The sequence below is a fragment of the Anthonomus grandis genome, chromosome 6 (assembly GCF_022605725.1).
Source record: "Anthonomus grandis grandis chromosome 6, icAntGran1.3, whole genome shotgun sequence".
Lineage (NCBI taxonomy): Eukaryota > Metazoa > Arthropoda > Insecta > Coleoptera > Curculionidae > Anthonomus > Anthonomus grandis.
In genome coordinates, this window is record NC_065551.1 from 965,792 (window position 1) to 982,264 (window position 16,473).

Here is a 16,473-nt window from a genome sequence, read left to right on the forward strand (position 1 = left end):
GTCTTTAAAAAGTCACCTCAATCAGGTGACCGGTAGGGCAATACAACTGATTTGTCTTTGTTTGCTTTCACATGACTTTATTGTTCTCTTGTTAGACCCATCTTGGAGTATGGCTCAATTGTGTGGTCCCCTTCATATAACTGCTACATTGGGCAGGTTGAAAAAACTCAAAATAAATTTTTAAGGGTGGCTGTTTTTAGATGTGGTTACAGAGGATTTACAGTGGAGACAGGAGTATTACTATCAGTGGGTCAGGGATTACTTGAACTTACCCACACTAGAGTCAAGAACAACATTACTCGACTTATGTTTTATGCATAACCTTTTAAATGCTACTATAGACTGTCCCGAGTCTATTGTCTCTTTTTAAACTTAGTGTGCCTTCCAGATTGAATAGACAATCAGAAATATTTTCAGTACCATTCCACCATACCAAATATAGTATTAATGAGCCCATTACATGAATGACTTGAAGTGCTAATGGTCTGTTGAGACAGATAAGCTTTTTTGACTTTAAGATTACATCTTTTAAGGGGCAGTTAAAAAATATTATTTCATAGGGTCTTTAATTAATTCATTCATCTACACCTTTCATTGATTTATCAATAGTTTTGTGTATCTGTATATATATATATTTGAATGGGTTACATAGCATTAACACTTTTGTAAATGGATTTCGTAAATAAATAAATAAATTAATTTGATTAATGGAATAATTGAAAAATACTGGTTCTTTTATTTTGACAAATGATATTTGAGAACATTTGCTTATATTGAGGTCCATATGATGTATTTTATATATATGATGCATTAAAGTAATTTGTTTTCTTGAAGAAGCATGACATCATCTATTGTTGTCACAGGTTTGAAAATCCTCACATCATCTGCAAACATAAGTATTGAACTGTTTTTTATATATTGGGGTAAATCTGACAAAAATAAATGAAATAAGAGAGGTCCACAATGGGACCTTTGTAGCATGCCTGATGATATATCAATTGGTTTAGACAGAAAATTACCAAATTTAACCCTTTATGTTCTATTAAAAAGAAAAGCAGCCAATCCAGCCACTCCACCACTGACCCTCAAGACCCTTAACTTTGCCACAAAAAGATTTTAAAAGTACATACAGACAACCTATCCGCAAGGCTACTGACTATAAGTTTGATGAGTCTGAATTTAAATTGCATATCTTTTTCTTTGCTTACATATTTGATGAAATTTTACACCTTTCTAACAAAAATTATTTTGTCCCTGATGGTATCCCATCTGTTTTTCTTAAAAACTGTGTGTGTACTCTCAGTAAGGCTCTGCATCACCTTTTTAATCTGCTTGACATTAGGCAAATTTCGTGATTATTGGAAAGTAAGCTTTTTTAACACCAATTCATAAAAACTGCGATAGAACTGACATTTGTTAGTTACACACTATAGTTAGTGTGGATTCAGTCTATGGTTCCTAAACTCTTTGACAGGTTGTTTTCTGTGAGATTTTCATGGCACTGTAGGCGATTGCTTAGTGATAATCAGGGTGATTTTTCTCAGGGTAGATCTATGATGACTAACCTGTTGACTTACCAATGTGATTTGATTGATATTAACAGGAGTATGTGTAGTCTTGGTTTTATCACTAAAAATACTATACATCTTTCACCTTACTGTTTCAAATTACTTTATTACTTTTTGGTGCATTCCTTGCTTGAGTATGTTGGTCCCCTTATTATCATTCTCATATTGAACGCCTTGGGGCTATACAGAGAATATTACTCTATAATATATAACTCTTCGATTCTAACATCTTTAGTGAAACACATGTCAGGAATAAAAATAAAGAGTTTTAGTTAGTGGTAAAACTGTATGCTGTATGTCGCTCAAAAGAGAATCAAACATTTTTTTTCCAAGGTGGTTTGATGTACACATGAAACACGATTATCTTCGAGAAAAAGTTAGCTCATAATAGATACAAAAGTCACAGGTCAGATGTGTTGTATAGAGAATTCTCTGACCTAAGGCAGCAGTCTAATGTCTATTGCCAGAAGTGCTACCAGAGGTATCTTAGCCCACTGGAGACTTACAATTTCCTAAATAAAGTGGAAAGCAATACTTATCATATTGAGTTGACTGAGCTTTTTGATGCAATCGTTAAGCTCTCAAACAAATACAGTTCTGGTTCAGGTGGTATTCCAGCCATTCTTTTGAAAAACTGTGTCTGTACCATAGTGAGGCTTTGCATGTTGTTTAACTTGTCTCTGTCAATATCGATTTTCCCTACTTATTGGAAATCTAGCTATTTAAAACTTCATCATCACTTTCATCTTTAAAAGTGGCCTTAGAGATTGCGTGGAGAACTACAAGGCAGTTTCCCTACTATTGGATATTTCCAAGCTCTTAGATTTTCTGATTAGTCATAAGTTAGCCTGGAATGTAAGACGAATACTAAACATGGAACAACACGGATTTGTGTCTGGGAGATCCACTGCCGCTAACCTCTCTACTAGCATTTCATAATCAATAATCTTGATCCCCACAATCAGATTGACTCTGTCTATACGGACTTTTCAAAGGCATTTGACAATCATAATTTGCTTCTTGCAAAACTTGAGGCTCTTGGTTTTGGTTCTGCTCTATTATGTTGGTTCCGAAGTTTTTTAACAGGTAAGTCAAAGTCAAAGTCAAAAATAGCTTTATTGTTACGTAACATCATCTGTTGTTAACAAAGCATTATATAAAACCTTAAAGATAGTTGACAACATAATCTTTTACAAAAATATAAAAATTTTAACAATTCTTACATACATAGAATATAGAACACACCCAAAGAAAGGGTAGTAAGAATTCACATTACGCTGCGCAAAACTCTTCACTGTCAAAAAATTGTATTTAAAAACTCGTCTACAGAATAAAATGCTTTAGCAAGCAAAAGTTTCTTTATATTTTTCCTAAAACGTTTTTCACAATTTATTAGCCTTATATAAAGGGGTAGGTGGTTAAAAAGCCTTCTGCCCCCGTACACAAAAGAGGACTTAATCTGCTCACTTTTTGGGATAGGCAGAGGTAAAGAGAAGGTTGTTCGGAGATTGTAACCCGAGGATAAGCTGATGGCGATATTTTTTGTGGATAAGACAAACAGTCTCTAAAATAAAAAGGCATGGCAATGTCAGACAACAAACAACAACAAAGGACAGAGTGTTTTAAATTTAACACAATTTTCTATTTCTCCAAGCTTGCCAAGCGTGGGAAGCAGGGCTATGGGTCTGAAATTTGATGGGTCATCATAGTTTCCACCCTTAAATAATGGTATAATCAAGGCATCCATGAGTAAATGTGGAAAGGACCCACTTGAAAGTGAAACATTTAACACCTCAGCCAAAGAATCAAGGGTTGGTAGCGGTAGCGCTGTTAGTGACACCTTTAGTGACAGCCCATCCCATCCAGAGGAGCTCTTATTTTTCATTGAGGATAGAGCTTCCATTATTTCACTAGAATCTGTTGGTCTAAAGAAAAATATTTCAGGCACCTTAATGTTGTGTAAGTATGAGCGCGGATCTCTAACAGACTGAGGCAATAATATTGATAGACTCAAAGCAACACCCTGGAAAAAATGATTGAGTGTTTCGGTCGACACCATGCTATTAGAAACAGAAGGGTTCCCACGTAGAACTCAATATGTAAAATTGGGCTATTGTATCTCTGATCCAATTAAAATTTCCTCTGGCGTCCCACAGGGGTCTTATTCAGGACCAATTTTATTCATATTATTTTTGCTAGACCTTCTGCTGTGCATTGTCAGGAGCAAAGTATTAATGTTTGCTAGATTGATACAGATTCCAGCAATGGTGCATCTTAAACAGGATGGATCTGAATGTTTCCAAATGTAGTGTTTTTTCTTTTTGTAGGGGAACATTTACTGCAAATGACTACAGGTTAAATGGCATTTCTCTCTCAAGACCAGACAAAGTTAAGGATCTTGGTATAACTCTTGATTCCAAACTTTCTTTTACACCACATTTCCACAATATGGTTGTCAAAGCTATGGCAGCTTTGGCCTTGTTCAGCGCCTTACAGTGGGTCTTTTGGTAAATACTATAAAGATTTTATATTGCTCTTTGGTTTGACCTATAGTAGTATACTGTTATACTATTATACTGTATAGTAGTATCTTTACTAGAAACAATCCCATACCTTAACATGTATCTGATCAATAACATTCAAAATGCAAGTGGGGTATATCTAGATCTAGTTTTTAGTAACAATAGTAATGATACCCTATCATGCTCAAATGATCTTTTAGTTAAATGTGATCGACATCATCCTGCATTGGTGATTTTTATAAAGTTAAACAATTTTGAATCTCTTGATTATTGTGAAGAAATACACGACTTCAAGAATGCAGATTATGCAGGTCTCAACAGCTACCTTCTTGAAGCGGATTGGGATAGTTTATTCTCATCTGATGTTAACGCTAATGTGAACTGTCTGTATAATGCATTGAGCAAAGCTCTCACCTATTTTGTACCTATCATAAAAATTAACAATAAATTCAAATTTCCAATATGCACAGAATAGAAATCAAATGTCTTGCAAAAAAGATTGTCACATGCAAAGTATAAACAGTCTAAGGCCGTTGAAGACTATGAAATGTTCAGTAATCTTAGAGCAATCTGTAAAAATCAGGCGGATCAGTGCTACTCAAACTATATTGAGCAAACCCAATCTTCTATTTCCGGTGACCCTAAATATTTCTGGAAATATATAAGAGATAAGACACAAAATAACAGTATTCCATCTGCTGTGAAATATTTAGATGCAGTGGGTGAAAATGGCCATGAAATAGCATCTTTATTTGCACAATATTTTTCTTCAGTCTACTCTCCTGATGAATTTGATGTTCAGAAATTTACGCAGCCTGATATTGCATGTTCTTTTGATATTAATGAAATGCATGTAAAAATATCTGAAGTCTTTGAAAAGTTAACCAATGTCAATGTTAATAAGGGCCCTGGGCCTGATTGTATTTCAGCTGTCTTCATAAAACACTGTGCTTTTGCTTTGGCTCGTCCACTATGGCTGATTTATAATTTGTCTTTCAAGACAGGTAGATTTCCAACCTCATGGAAGTTAAATTATTTGACTCCTATATTTAAGAATACAGGTCAGAGGGATGATGTGAAAAACTATCGTCCTGTTTCTCTGGCTTGTCACTTTGCAAAGGTTCTTGAAAGTTTTGTCACAGATTTTTTTATCAGAGAAATTTAAAAACATAATCTCAACTAAGCAGCATGGGTTTGTCAGGAGTAGGTCCATTACCACTAATTTGTTGCTTTACCAAACAGCTTTATCGGGGCCTTGGAGAGCGGTATGTGGGTTGATTCCATATATACTGACTTTTCCAAGGCCTTTGACAAGGTTAATCATTCTCTCCTGGTTACAAAGTTGTCACTCTATGGCATTGGTGGTTGTCTTTTGGCCTGGTTGGAGTCATATCTGTCTGGAAGAACACAGATTGTAAAGATAAATAACTTTTATTCTAGTCCTTTTCCAGTGACTTCTGGGGTTCCTCAGGGTGCCCATCTTGCCCCTTTTTTATTTAATCTTTTTATTAATGATGTTGTTCATTGTTTTAATTATTGTAATGTGTTGCTTTTTGCTGATGATGTTAAGATTTTTAGAATTATAGACAGTAACTTGGCACATCATGAACTTTGTTGTCTGATCTTCACAAATTTGAATTATGGTGCAAGAACAATAGAATGGTCCTAAATGCTAAAAAATGCAAATATATTCAATTTACCAGGAGTTTTAGTCCACCATTTCATTAGTACCATCTAATGAGTTCACTTATTGAAAAGGTATCAGAGATACGTGATCTTGGGGTGCTTTTTGATTGCAGACTAACATTTTGATAAAATATTGAAAACCTGTGTAATAAGGTTTACAAAATGTTGGGTTTTATTAAGAGGCACACTCATGATTTCAGCAGTATTGATTCCATCAAACTTCTGTATTTTTCATTGGTTCGCAGTCAACTTGAGTCAAATTCATGTATATGGTCACCTTATTATGCTAAATATATCATGTGTCTAGAAAAAGTTCAACGTAAATTCATAAGATACATTGCTTACAAGCTTAATTTTCCTTGTATTGATATTAATTACAGTGAAATGTATAGATTGCTGAACATTGAAAAGTTGGAGACTCGACGTAAAAACTGCGATATTGTCACAATATACAAGATTCTTAACAATGTAATACAATCTCCTGAGTTGTTGTGTCAGCTTAATTTAAATGTTCCTCCTACTACAGTGCTCAGACAGACTAGATTATTTTACCTTGAACAACTTCGAACACTGTATGGTGAAAACTGTGCAATAGGTAGAATGATGATTAACTCAAATAGTGTCAGTATAGATTTGTTTCACTGTTCTCTGAGTTCACTTCAACGAGTTTTAAAATCTGCTTAAGTGCAATATAATTTTATATCTTGACTTTGCTTAAAGTGTGTCTTCTTTTCTATTGCAGTTACTCTGTTTTAAACCATTGTTGTCCTTATATTTTATTTAATTTTATTGATGATACCTGTTATCTGTTATTTATACTAGATATTTAATGATAGTACTAATACCAGGGACGTTCCATCCACGTGTGCAGTGTGTGCGGTGCACACGGGCGCCGGGAAGAGGGGGCGCCATGCCGCGTTTTTTTTTTTTAACATTTGAAGTAATTAAAAAATCATTCGCGATTAAAAAACAAGTGAAAGCAGTTTTTAATTTTTTTCCATTCTTAAATATTTTTTTTTAATAATTTTTCTGTGAAAGGTTTCTTTGTTGGCCAGTCGCAGTACTTTGTAATGTGATACCCCAGTCACCGCCGAGGACCCGCAACTCATAAATATGGTTCACGCCCGGATATTTAGAAAATAAGTTGATAGGTCTAAAAATTTAGGATAAGCTTTGAGATACCGTTGTTGGTTATCGTCTGGCCTGGGAAAATATTAAAGTTTAGTTTTAGTGTGAGTCTTGAGTTGTACAATTGACAAATAATTGAATAGTTTAAGAAACTATAACCGGTGTGACTTTCTTTTTTTGTGTGAAAACCGTTTAAAATAGACATTATTTTTTATTGCTTTTGCAGTGTGCGCTGTTTAAATACATTTATCTAGACATTTTAATATTCTGTAATTTTTTTCTTATAATTTCGGGTAAGTATATCATAATTAAGTAAATATAATATACCTTGCGTTTTATTAAGTTTTTTGTGGTTTCATTATTGTAGTTAAGTAAGTTTTTTCTACCCATCCTATTTTACATATACCTATACTTAATTAACATTTACTTGTGTTAAAATATTGTTTTATTTTTCGATGGTAGGTCTGACCCAAGGAAATTTTATGTAAGGTACGCTAATAAGGATCCTAGGTAGTCAAGGAAACCATCATGCCTATTGTTTTATATGGACAATGGATAAGGCGGCTTCCTTGCTGACGTCAGCAAAGTAGCCGCCATATAAAACAAATAGCTTGTTGATTTCCCCAACTCCCAAGGATCCTTATTAGCGTACCTTACATAAAATTTCCTTGGGTCTGACCTACCGATTCCTAACAAAACATACGTTGTTGTTTTTTATCACTTCCGGTTTTCCTGGAAATGACATAAGAGTAGAGTCCTTAACGACACTTTCGGTGTATTTATTCAGGGTGTTTTGTTTATTATGTTACCAACTTCTAGGGTAGGTATATAAAAAACGTTGAAAGCGTTTCCAGAGCTATGTTCATATGAACTTTTCTTTTTCTTTTGTCTATCTACCCTATAAGTTCGTAACATATTTATTATCAACGGAACGCCTTGTATAGATATTTTTATTTATATAAAAATATTTTGATAGATAATAAGTTCAACTTGAGTCAAAATAAGTACCTACTTTTAATAGTTTTATCGCACTTCATATGTATAAATTGAAATTAAAATAGCTTTAATTTTTAATTTTTTACTTTAATATTTATTATAGTCATGGCTGATAGGAAGAAACTCTCTGGAGCACAAAATAGAAAGAGAAAGCTGGAAAAGGAAGAGGAAGCTAAAAAAGCAAGTGTCTCAATGCGAATGTTTTTGGTGCCGTCAACAAGTATAAATTCCAAATCAAAACCTTGAAACAACGAAATCGCCACTACGTCCAAGTGTTCTACTGAAAGTGAAAGAATAGTCAGCCCTTCCACTTCCAAAGCCGCAACATTAAATCCGCCGCCGCCGTCCGAGTATCAAGAAGCTGAGCCAAGTCAAGTTGATCAGGTAGACTTGGAAACCGTAAATAATAGCGAAGAAGCAATAAGGAACCTTAAAGATGTAGGTGACTGGCCCACATTGTTGTCAGACAAGTTAAAATTGACTTTAGTAGAGTTAGGACCGAGTTACCTGACAGTTATCAAAGAAATTTTTCTCCAAAATATTACAAAAGGCTGCTTAGCAATGGAGAAATTATTTCTAGAGTTTGGTTAACATATTCTCTGTTAAGAAATAAAGTATTTTGCTTCCCATGTAAGCTCTTCAACGCCGTTTCTTCTCCTTTTACCGAAGGAGATAATGATTGGAGACACCTTTCACAAGCTATTGAACGTCATGAGAAATCAAAGACTCACATGTGCTGTTTTAAATCATGGGTCGATTTAAAAAAATCTCTTCGTAACAAAACCATGACCGATTCTTTTAATGAACGAATTATTAATTTAGAAAAAAAACGGTGGTGCAATGTTTTAAAAATCATAATTGCGTGTATTAGATTTTTAGCAGGGCAAAATTTAGCATTTAGGGGTAAAACAAATACACTGTTTGAGAGTAATAATGGTAACTTTTTAAAACTTATTGAAATGGTGGCAAATTTTAATCCAATTATGTCAGACCATTTACGAAGGGTAACTAACAGTCCATCAATTTTACCTCATTATTTAGGTGTACATATTCAAAATGAACTGATTTCTTTACTGGCACAAAAAATTCGTACTTCTATAATCGGCGAATTAAAAGAAAATAAATACTTTTCAATTATTCTCGATTCTACGCCAGATGTCAGTCACCAAGATCAGCTTACAGTCGTCGTACGATATGTACATCTAAATAATGAAATAAAAACTGTTAATATCAAAGAGAGTTTTCTTGGATTTGTACCAATAACAGATTCTACTGGACAGGGACTTGCCAATACATTACTTAATTTCCTAAGCAATCATAATCTCGATATTATAGACCTGCGAGGCCAAGGATATGATAATGGGGCCAACATGAAAGGTAAAAATAACGGTTTGCAGAAAAAAATTATTGATGTAAATCCTTGTGCTTTTTTCATACCTTGTGCTGCTCACAGTCTGAATTTGGTTGTCAATGATGCTGCAAAGGCATCCTTAGATATCAGCAATTTTTTTTCGATTATTCAAGAAATATACGTTTTTTTTTCTTCTTCAACCAAAAGATGGCAAATACTTAAAGATGAGTTACCGAGCTTATTGTTAAAGCTTGTGTCAGATACCAGATGGGAAAGCAGAATAGATGCGGTTAAAGTGTTGCGATTTAACCTAGAACATATTTATGATGCGTTATATAAATTATATTCAGACGAATCAAAAGACAATGACTCCTGCAATCTTGCAAATTCCTTACTTTTGAAAATAAAATCATTCAAATTCATATGCTCCATCTCTGTATGATATAAAATATTGAGTAAAATCAATGTAGTGAGTAAGATAATGCAAAGTGCGACTAGTACATTACCTGTCATAATTTCTTTGTTAGAAAATACTAAATCCTATTTGGAAGGCCTTAGAAATGAAAAAGGGTATTCTGACATCCTCAATGAAGCTAAGCTTATCGCCACAGATATTGATTGTGATCCAACATTTCCTGAATATAATCCTATCAGACCACGTCTTAAAAAAAAGTTATTTGATTATGAATCAAGAGATGAAGTTTCAACAAAAACCCCCAGTGAGTTACACAAGATTAACTTTTTTTTCGTGATCTTAGACACGGCGATCACATAATTAGAAGAACGGTTCAAATTTTCGTTTTTAAATAGAAGAATTTGCAAATTTTGAAAATAAAGAAAAAATACGAAAATGTAAGAAAAGATAATGTGATTCATTTGTTGCCTTCTAGTAAAAACTCAATAGATGTTCTTCAATATATTCATTTAAATAATCAAGCAAGTCTTTTTCCGAACTTAATAATATCGTTAAGAATTTTTTTTACTTTGCCTGTTACAGTAGCAGTGAAAGAAGTTTTTCTAAATTAAAAATTATTAAAAATCATTTAAGGTCTACAATGGGACAACAAAGACTTAGCGACCTCTCTTTAATTAGCATCGAAAATGAAATTGCTAACAAAATTGATATAACTGATATTATTAGTGACTTTGCCCTTAAAAAAGCATGTAAAATCCAATTTACCTAGGCAAATTAATGTTTAAGAGTGTTATCTGTTATTATAAAATGTTTTTTTTTTAATTTTATATTTTATTTAGATCAAAATTTTACTTTAAATAATGTCTATGTTTCAAGTGTTTTTATTTCAGTGTTAGCACCTTTATTTATTTTGTTATTTTTTGTTTAAATATAATTTTTTTATGAAATACACCCTTTATTTATTTACATTTGATATACCATAAAATGGAGCACGCACAACTTTTTTCAACTTACTTTTAAAAAATTGCAGACTTGAATAGCAAAATAAAAATAAATAAATTTCATGAGTTTTACATAAAACTGGGCATGGCACCCAAAAAAAAAAACATGTCAAGGGGCGCCACCAATGACAATTGGCACATGGGCACCTTCAAGTGCTTTATTGCGATATAAAATCTTATTTTATTGAATATTTTATATACTATATTTATTTTGTAAATTGGTTAATTACCATAATATATATATACTGAATATACTGTAGTGTGGTCACCATCCTATCAGGTGCATGTTCAATGTATTGAAAGGGTACATTGGAAGTTCATTAGAGTGGCAGCCTCTACCATGGGTTTAGTTAGAGAGAATTTTACTTGATGAGAAACTTACTTGATTGAATGAGGAATTTTCGTCCATACTCAAGCTAAACACATTGGAACATAGGTGTGATATGCTGGACATATTTTGTACATGGTGTGCTCAATTCTCATATAGATTGTCCTGAGAATCTGGGCAACATAAACTTTAATGTTCTGACCAGGCAAAATCATCAAACTTGCATCTTCAATATCCCCTTCCATTCAACAAATTATGGGCAAAATGAGTCCCTTACAAAGATTTTGCATAAGGCAAATAACTTAACTTTAGAGAATAAGTTTTGCGTTTTTGATTCATCCCTTTGCTGTCTTAAGTGTATGTTGAAAAATAACTTGTGATGTTTTGCATACTGTGTGATGTTTGACCTCTTCTTTTAAGTTTAAGAGTGTATGTGATGTTTTATTATTTTAAATGTACTTGTATGTATATGGATATGTGTATTTATGATTTTAGTCTAGATATAAGCTAGCTACTTTTTAAACTTTGTATTGTAAATGGATGAACTGTAGATGAATAAATAAATAAATAAATACCCATTAAGCAGTGTAACAATAAATAAATAAATAAATAAATAAATAATTTTGTAACAATTTTAATTGATTTAACAGATTAAATTGTTTTGATGTTTCTCAAATGAGATTATAGCATGCAATATTTATTCTAGATGCATTTAATCTAATAATAATTATTAAGTAATTGGATGTTTAATATTGTTACTGATGAATCGATAAATATCTATCCAGAAACAATAGTTAAATATACAGTATTAATGATACTAATATATAGTAAAGTATAACAAAATAGTGTACATACTTCGTCATACAGTCCATTTTTGTCCAATGGGAAGGGCACTGGTCCAGCACTTCCTGGTACAACATTTTGAAAAAAAAAACTTGAAACTTCCTCCAAATAGTTTACAACAAATACTTCAATGCAGCAAAAGAAACTAAAAAAAAGAGGCGGGAAGCAAACAAACAAAAAATAAACAGAGAAATAGCCACTACGCCTACGGGACCTTGACAGAAGAACGATCAACAGCTGATTGTAGAGCATGTATCTTAAGCTAGCTTCACATACATGCTCATCTCTATCATCCTATCGGTTTCCAGTGATCAAAACGAGAACGTAGCATATGTCTTTTGCCAGTGGGCGCGGACTATAAATGAGACTTAAATTAGTCCGCCCCCGCTGGTACATATATCATTTATTTAGTCAAGAAAAACTAGTACAAGTTATACACGAACTTAATAATATACCTGGACTGCTTAATGCATATGGCCACGATACCCAAAAATGACCACTGCCTGGTGGCCGCCATTTTTATAGTGGTTGTGTCCTTTTGATGTTGGTCACTCTGAACATTTTTAGTGTTGTCAACAAAAAATATATTGAATAACGGTAATGAAGTTGACGACGCTGACGTTTGACGTGTGTGTACAGCGGATTGCCTGTGCTGGGATTCTAAAATCACGACTCGATCTCGATACGATCACGACATCGAATTCGATCGCGACTCAGTCGTGACGACAAGGGTGATTCTAAATTTCAATCGTCGGCTAAACTCGTTTTATTTGATTTAATTTAGGTTTCTTGGTAAATATTTGTTATTTTTCCTATTATTTGACAGATGGAAGCGTCAATTGTCTTTTCTATTAGTAAACAGTAAGAATTTATATTTATTTTGTTAATTTTTTTCGCCTCCGTGTGTTTTTATTTAAATATATGCCCATATTATTTCTTTAAAATAAAAAAAGTCGTTTAAAACCACCGCTACCCATAGGAAAATAATAATTGAATTCATGGAAAATCACAAAAACTTGTTGTGTTCATCCACTTTTGGTTTTAATATGGCAAGATGGATGCAATCAATAGGACCTAAAGCACAAGAGAAATTGGATCTCTCTATAAATCGCTCGTGCGCGGGTAAAGGGGTATAAGTCAGAATATTTATAAAATGAGGTTAACGCAAAATTCGACACCACTTTTCAAGATCTTGAATTGTGTAAAAGGGTATAACTCTAGCCGCGTTTAAAATCCGTATTTTCAATTGTGTAAAACAGGTTTAAAATATGTATATATAGGGAGTATGGATATATATCATTATATATCCGTTTTCACAAGAAGCTGGTTTGGCGTAAAGCGATTTAACATGACTTATACCTCTTTACCCTAATCACAGAACAACCCACGTTATTTTGTGCCGTACGAATATGTCACTATTATTTTTGTTTACATATTTTTAATGACGCATGGCGTGTTGAATGCTTAGCAAAATAATCGACATAATTTGGTTTTAAACAAGTTTAGAAACCTTTGGTTGCTTAAATAAGTTCTAGAACCCTGCCAGAACAGGCAAAGAAGACTATAGAACGTCCTGTTTGGGTTAAAGTGCATAGTTTTGTCATTAGTTTAAGTGAGGTTATGGCTTCAAAAAGAACAAAATTAATGATTGATATGTGCAAAGAAAATGGATTTGATAATCTTTGTGCCGTTGAGGATGGTAAGTTCAGCTCAAATATTAAATTATGCTTTTATGTTTAATACGCAATTATTGTTCTTTCACTAATAATACTGTACCGTTTCTGGGATTTGGGACTTGTACTTCTTTACCCGCGCACAGATCTAAAATTTAAAATTGCTTTAAATTAATACTATTATTTCAGTATATTGTTGTCGATTATAAAAGATGTTAAATTATTTTAAATTTTTTACTAGGTTTAGTCTGTATTTTTTTAGCTACATACCTACTATTTTTTTATCCATATACTAAAAGTCAAATACAGCGTGCCAAGTCACTAAAATTTAAGGTACTGTATTTTATATCGAATTAATTTCTGTTATTAATATTTTTATAGGTAAGCAGACTTGGCAAGAGATTTATTGTACAAGCACCAATGTCATAGACCAGATACCATCTACTTCACAGGATGTTTTAACAGAGATGTCAGAGCAATCTAATAAGAAGGAATTCGTTACTTTGCATAATGTTCCTTTATCTACAACACCGTATTTTGAGGATGATGTGTCATCTATACACGGTAAATATGATTAAATTTGCTTTCAATTTATAGATATTCTTTGGTGTCAAATAGAATTTGAAATTATTTCGGGAATTTGAGACGAGTTAGGTAAATGTTTGATACAGCATTTTGAACTGTGGAAACTATTTTACGTATCAAAAAATAAAATGTTACTTCCCCATTCTACTTTTTTGAATGATGTTTTGTTCAAGCCGGTTAGTTTATACCATTTACTAGCTATTTGAAAACTAGAATAAAGAAGTAAAATTCATGATAATATGGCAATAAAAAAATTAATTGTAGGTCATTGTTTAATTTCAGAGGTTCTGCCATCACCAGGTAACGAACAATTAGGTGATGATCCTGGCGATTGTGACGACAGCGATAAGGATAAAGACTACGCCCCAGAGTCAGAAAGTTCAGATTCTGATATGGTTAATCTACAGCAACTTGCAGATAAAATAAAAAAGAAAAACAACAATTCGGCGGGTCAAGTGGAAAATGTTATTAAAGAAAATAGGCGAGGTCGGAAAACAGTAAAGGAAGAAACCAGGGAGAAAAGAAAGTTAAGAAAAACAAACAGAAATTTGGGTAGGGAATATACTACCAGCAAGGGGAAACTTATCAGAAAAAAAGAGAGAGAAGACCTTTATGCTCTTGTAGGAATGGATGTTGTAGTAAAGTAGATGATGTTCAGTTGGACATGCTTTTTGATTATTTCTGGTCAATTGGCGACTTTGACGAGAGGGTTGCCTATACCGCAAGTCTTATTACGAAACAAAGAAAGAAAACAGCAATAACGTCAGAAAGGAAGAAAAAGCGAGACTGTGTTAACGTTTTTCATTTGAAAGTTAATGGCGAGTTGATTCAAGTTTGTAAAGGGTGCTTTGAAAAAACCTTCGATATTTCTAATAAATTTATAACGACTGTATTATTAAAAATGAACTCAACAGGAATATGTGAAAAAGATAAAAGAGGTCGTAAAGAGCCTCCAAACAAAATAAGTGAAAACAGTTTGCAGCTAGTAAAAGATCACATAGCTTCCATTCCAACCTACGAAAGCCATTATTGTAGGAGGAATTCCGAAAAAGGATTTTTACCTTCATTTTACACGTTGATACGTCTTTATGAAGAATATAAAATTTGGGTCCCGCCAAATAATAAGCCCGTAAGTCGTAAGATTTATGAACATGTTTTTCACGAAATGGGCATTAAAATAAAAAAGTTCCAGAAAGACACATGCGCTACGTGTGAAAAATTGAACATTTTGATTCGCAATGAGAAAAACAGTGAAACCTTGAGTAGGTTAACAAACTGAACTGCAGTCACATCTAGATGAAGCTCAGGCGGCTTTTGATTCGAAAAGACAAGACAAAGACCTTGCAAAACAGGATGAGACTAAACTTGTATACGTGTTTGATCTTCAACAGTGCCTACCAACCCCAGATCTAACTGCCTCTGTTGCCTTTTATAAAAGAAAACTGTGGACCTACAACCTGACCATGCACGAATGTAAAAAAAAACAAGCGATCTGTTGCATGTGGTACGAGACCATTTCTGGACGGGGTGCAAATCAGGTAGCGTCTTGCGTATTTCGAGAACTTTTATCTTTGCCTCCTGAAATAAAGCATGTTACACTTTATTCTGACACTTGCGGAGGTCAGAATAAAAATTCCCATGTTGTAGCAATGTTTCTAGTTCTTATGCAGCTGACTCATCTGGAAAGTGTGGATCATCAATTTTTGGTTCCCGGTCACACTCATATGGAGTGTGACTCCGATCATTCTGTCATTGAGAGAAAGAAAAAGAAGTATGAATATCCAATAAATCATCCGCGTGATTGGTTTCAACTAGTGCGGTTATGTGGACAGGCAAATAATAAGTTCCAAGTTATTGAGATGAACAGGGAACATTTCTATAGTTTCTCAGACCTGCTCAAGAAAGTATTTCAAGTAAAGAAACAGGATGAGGAAGGAAACCATTTTGTTTGGAAAAATGTGAAATGGCTAAGATTTGAAAAAAAGAAATGGACATTTTATTATAAAACTTCTTTGAGTTACATAGCTCCCTTTCATGAAATGGACTTTTCAAGACGTGGACAAACTAAGGAGATACCAGTCTCAGCAATCCCTAAGTGTCAATTTCCAAACCCCATTACAGAGGAGAAAAAGAAAAACCTTATAGATCTATTGCCCTATATAGACAACGTGTTCCACGAATTCTACAAAGGCCTTCCCACCCAGAAGGATCTTCATGAAATTTTGCCTGATATAGAAGAAATTGACGAAGATAATATAGAGTAAAGAGAAACATCTTATGTTTTTTTGTGTAAAGAGGTATAATTAGTTTTTTTTTTCTGCGAAATAGATATTTTTTTCTTTGTAATGTTATCCGAACATTAACCCTATTAAAATAA

At 33.4% G+C, this 16,473-nt stretch overlaps 1 protein-coding gene across 1 annotated transcript; it reads left to right on the forward strand.

Moving 5' to 3' along the window:
* The first annotated feature begins 13,902 nt into the window (after positions 1 to 13,902).
* On the forward strand, positions 13,903 to 15,356 carry LOC126737401 (uncharacterized). The gene is made up of 2 exons (XM_050442293.1): positions 13,903 to 14,075; positions 14,379 to 15,356. The coding sequence occupies exons 1-2, from the start codon at positions 13,979 to 13,981 to the stop codon at positions 14,741 to 14,743; spliced, it is 462 nt and encodes a 153-aa protein (XP_050298250.1). The 5' UTR covers positions 13,903 to 13,978; the 3' UTR covers positions 14,744 to 15,356.
* The last annotated feature ends 1,117 nt before the right edge of the window (positions 15,357 to 16,473 follow it).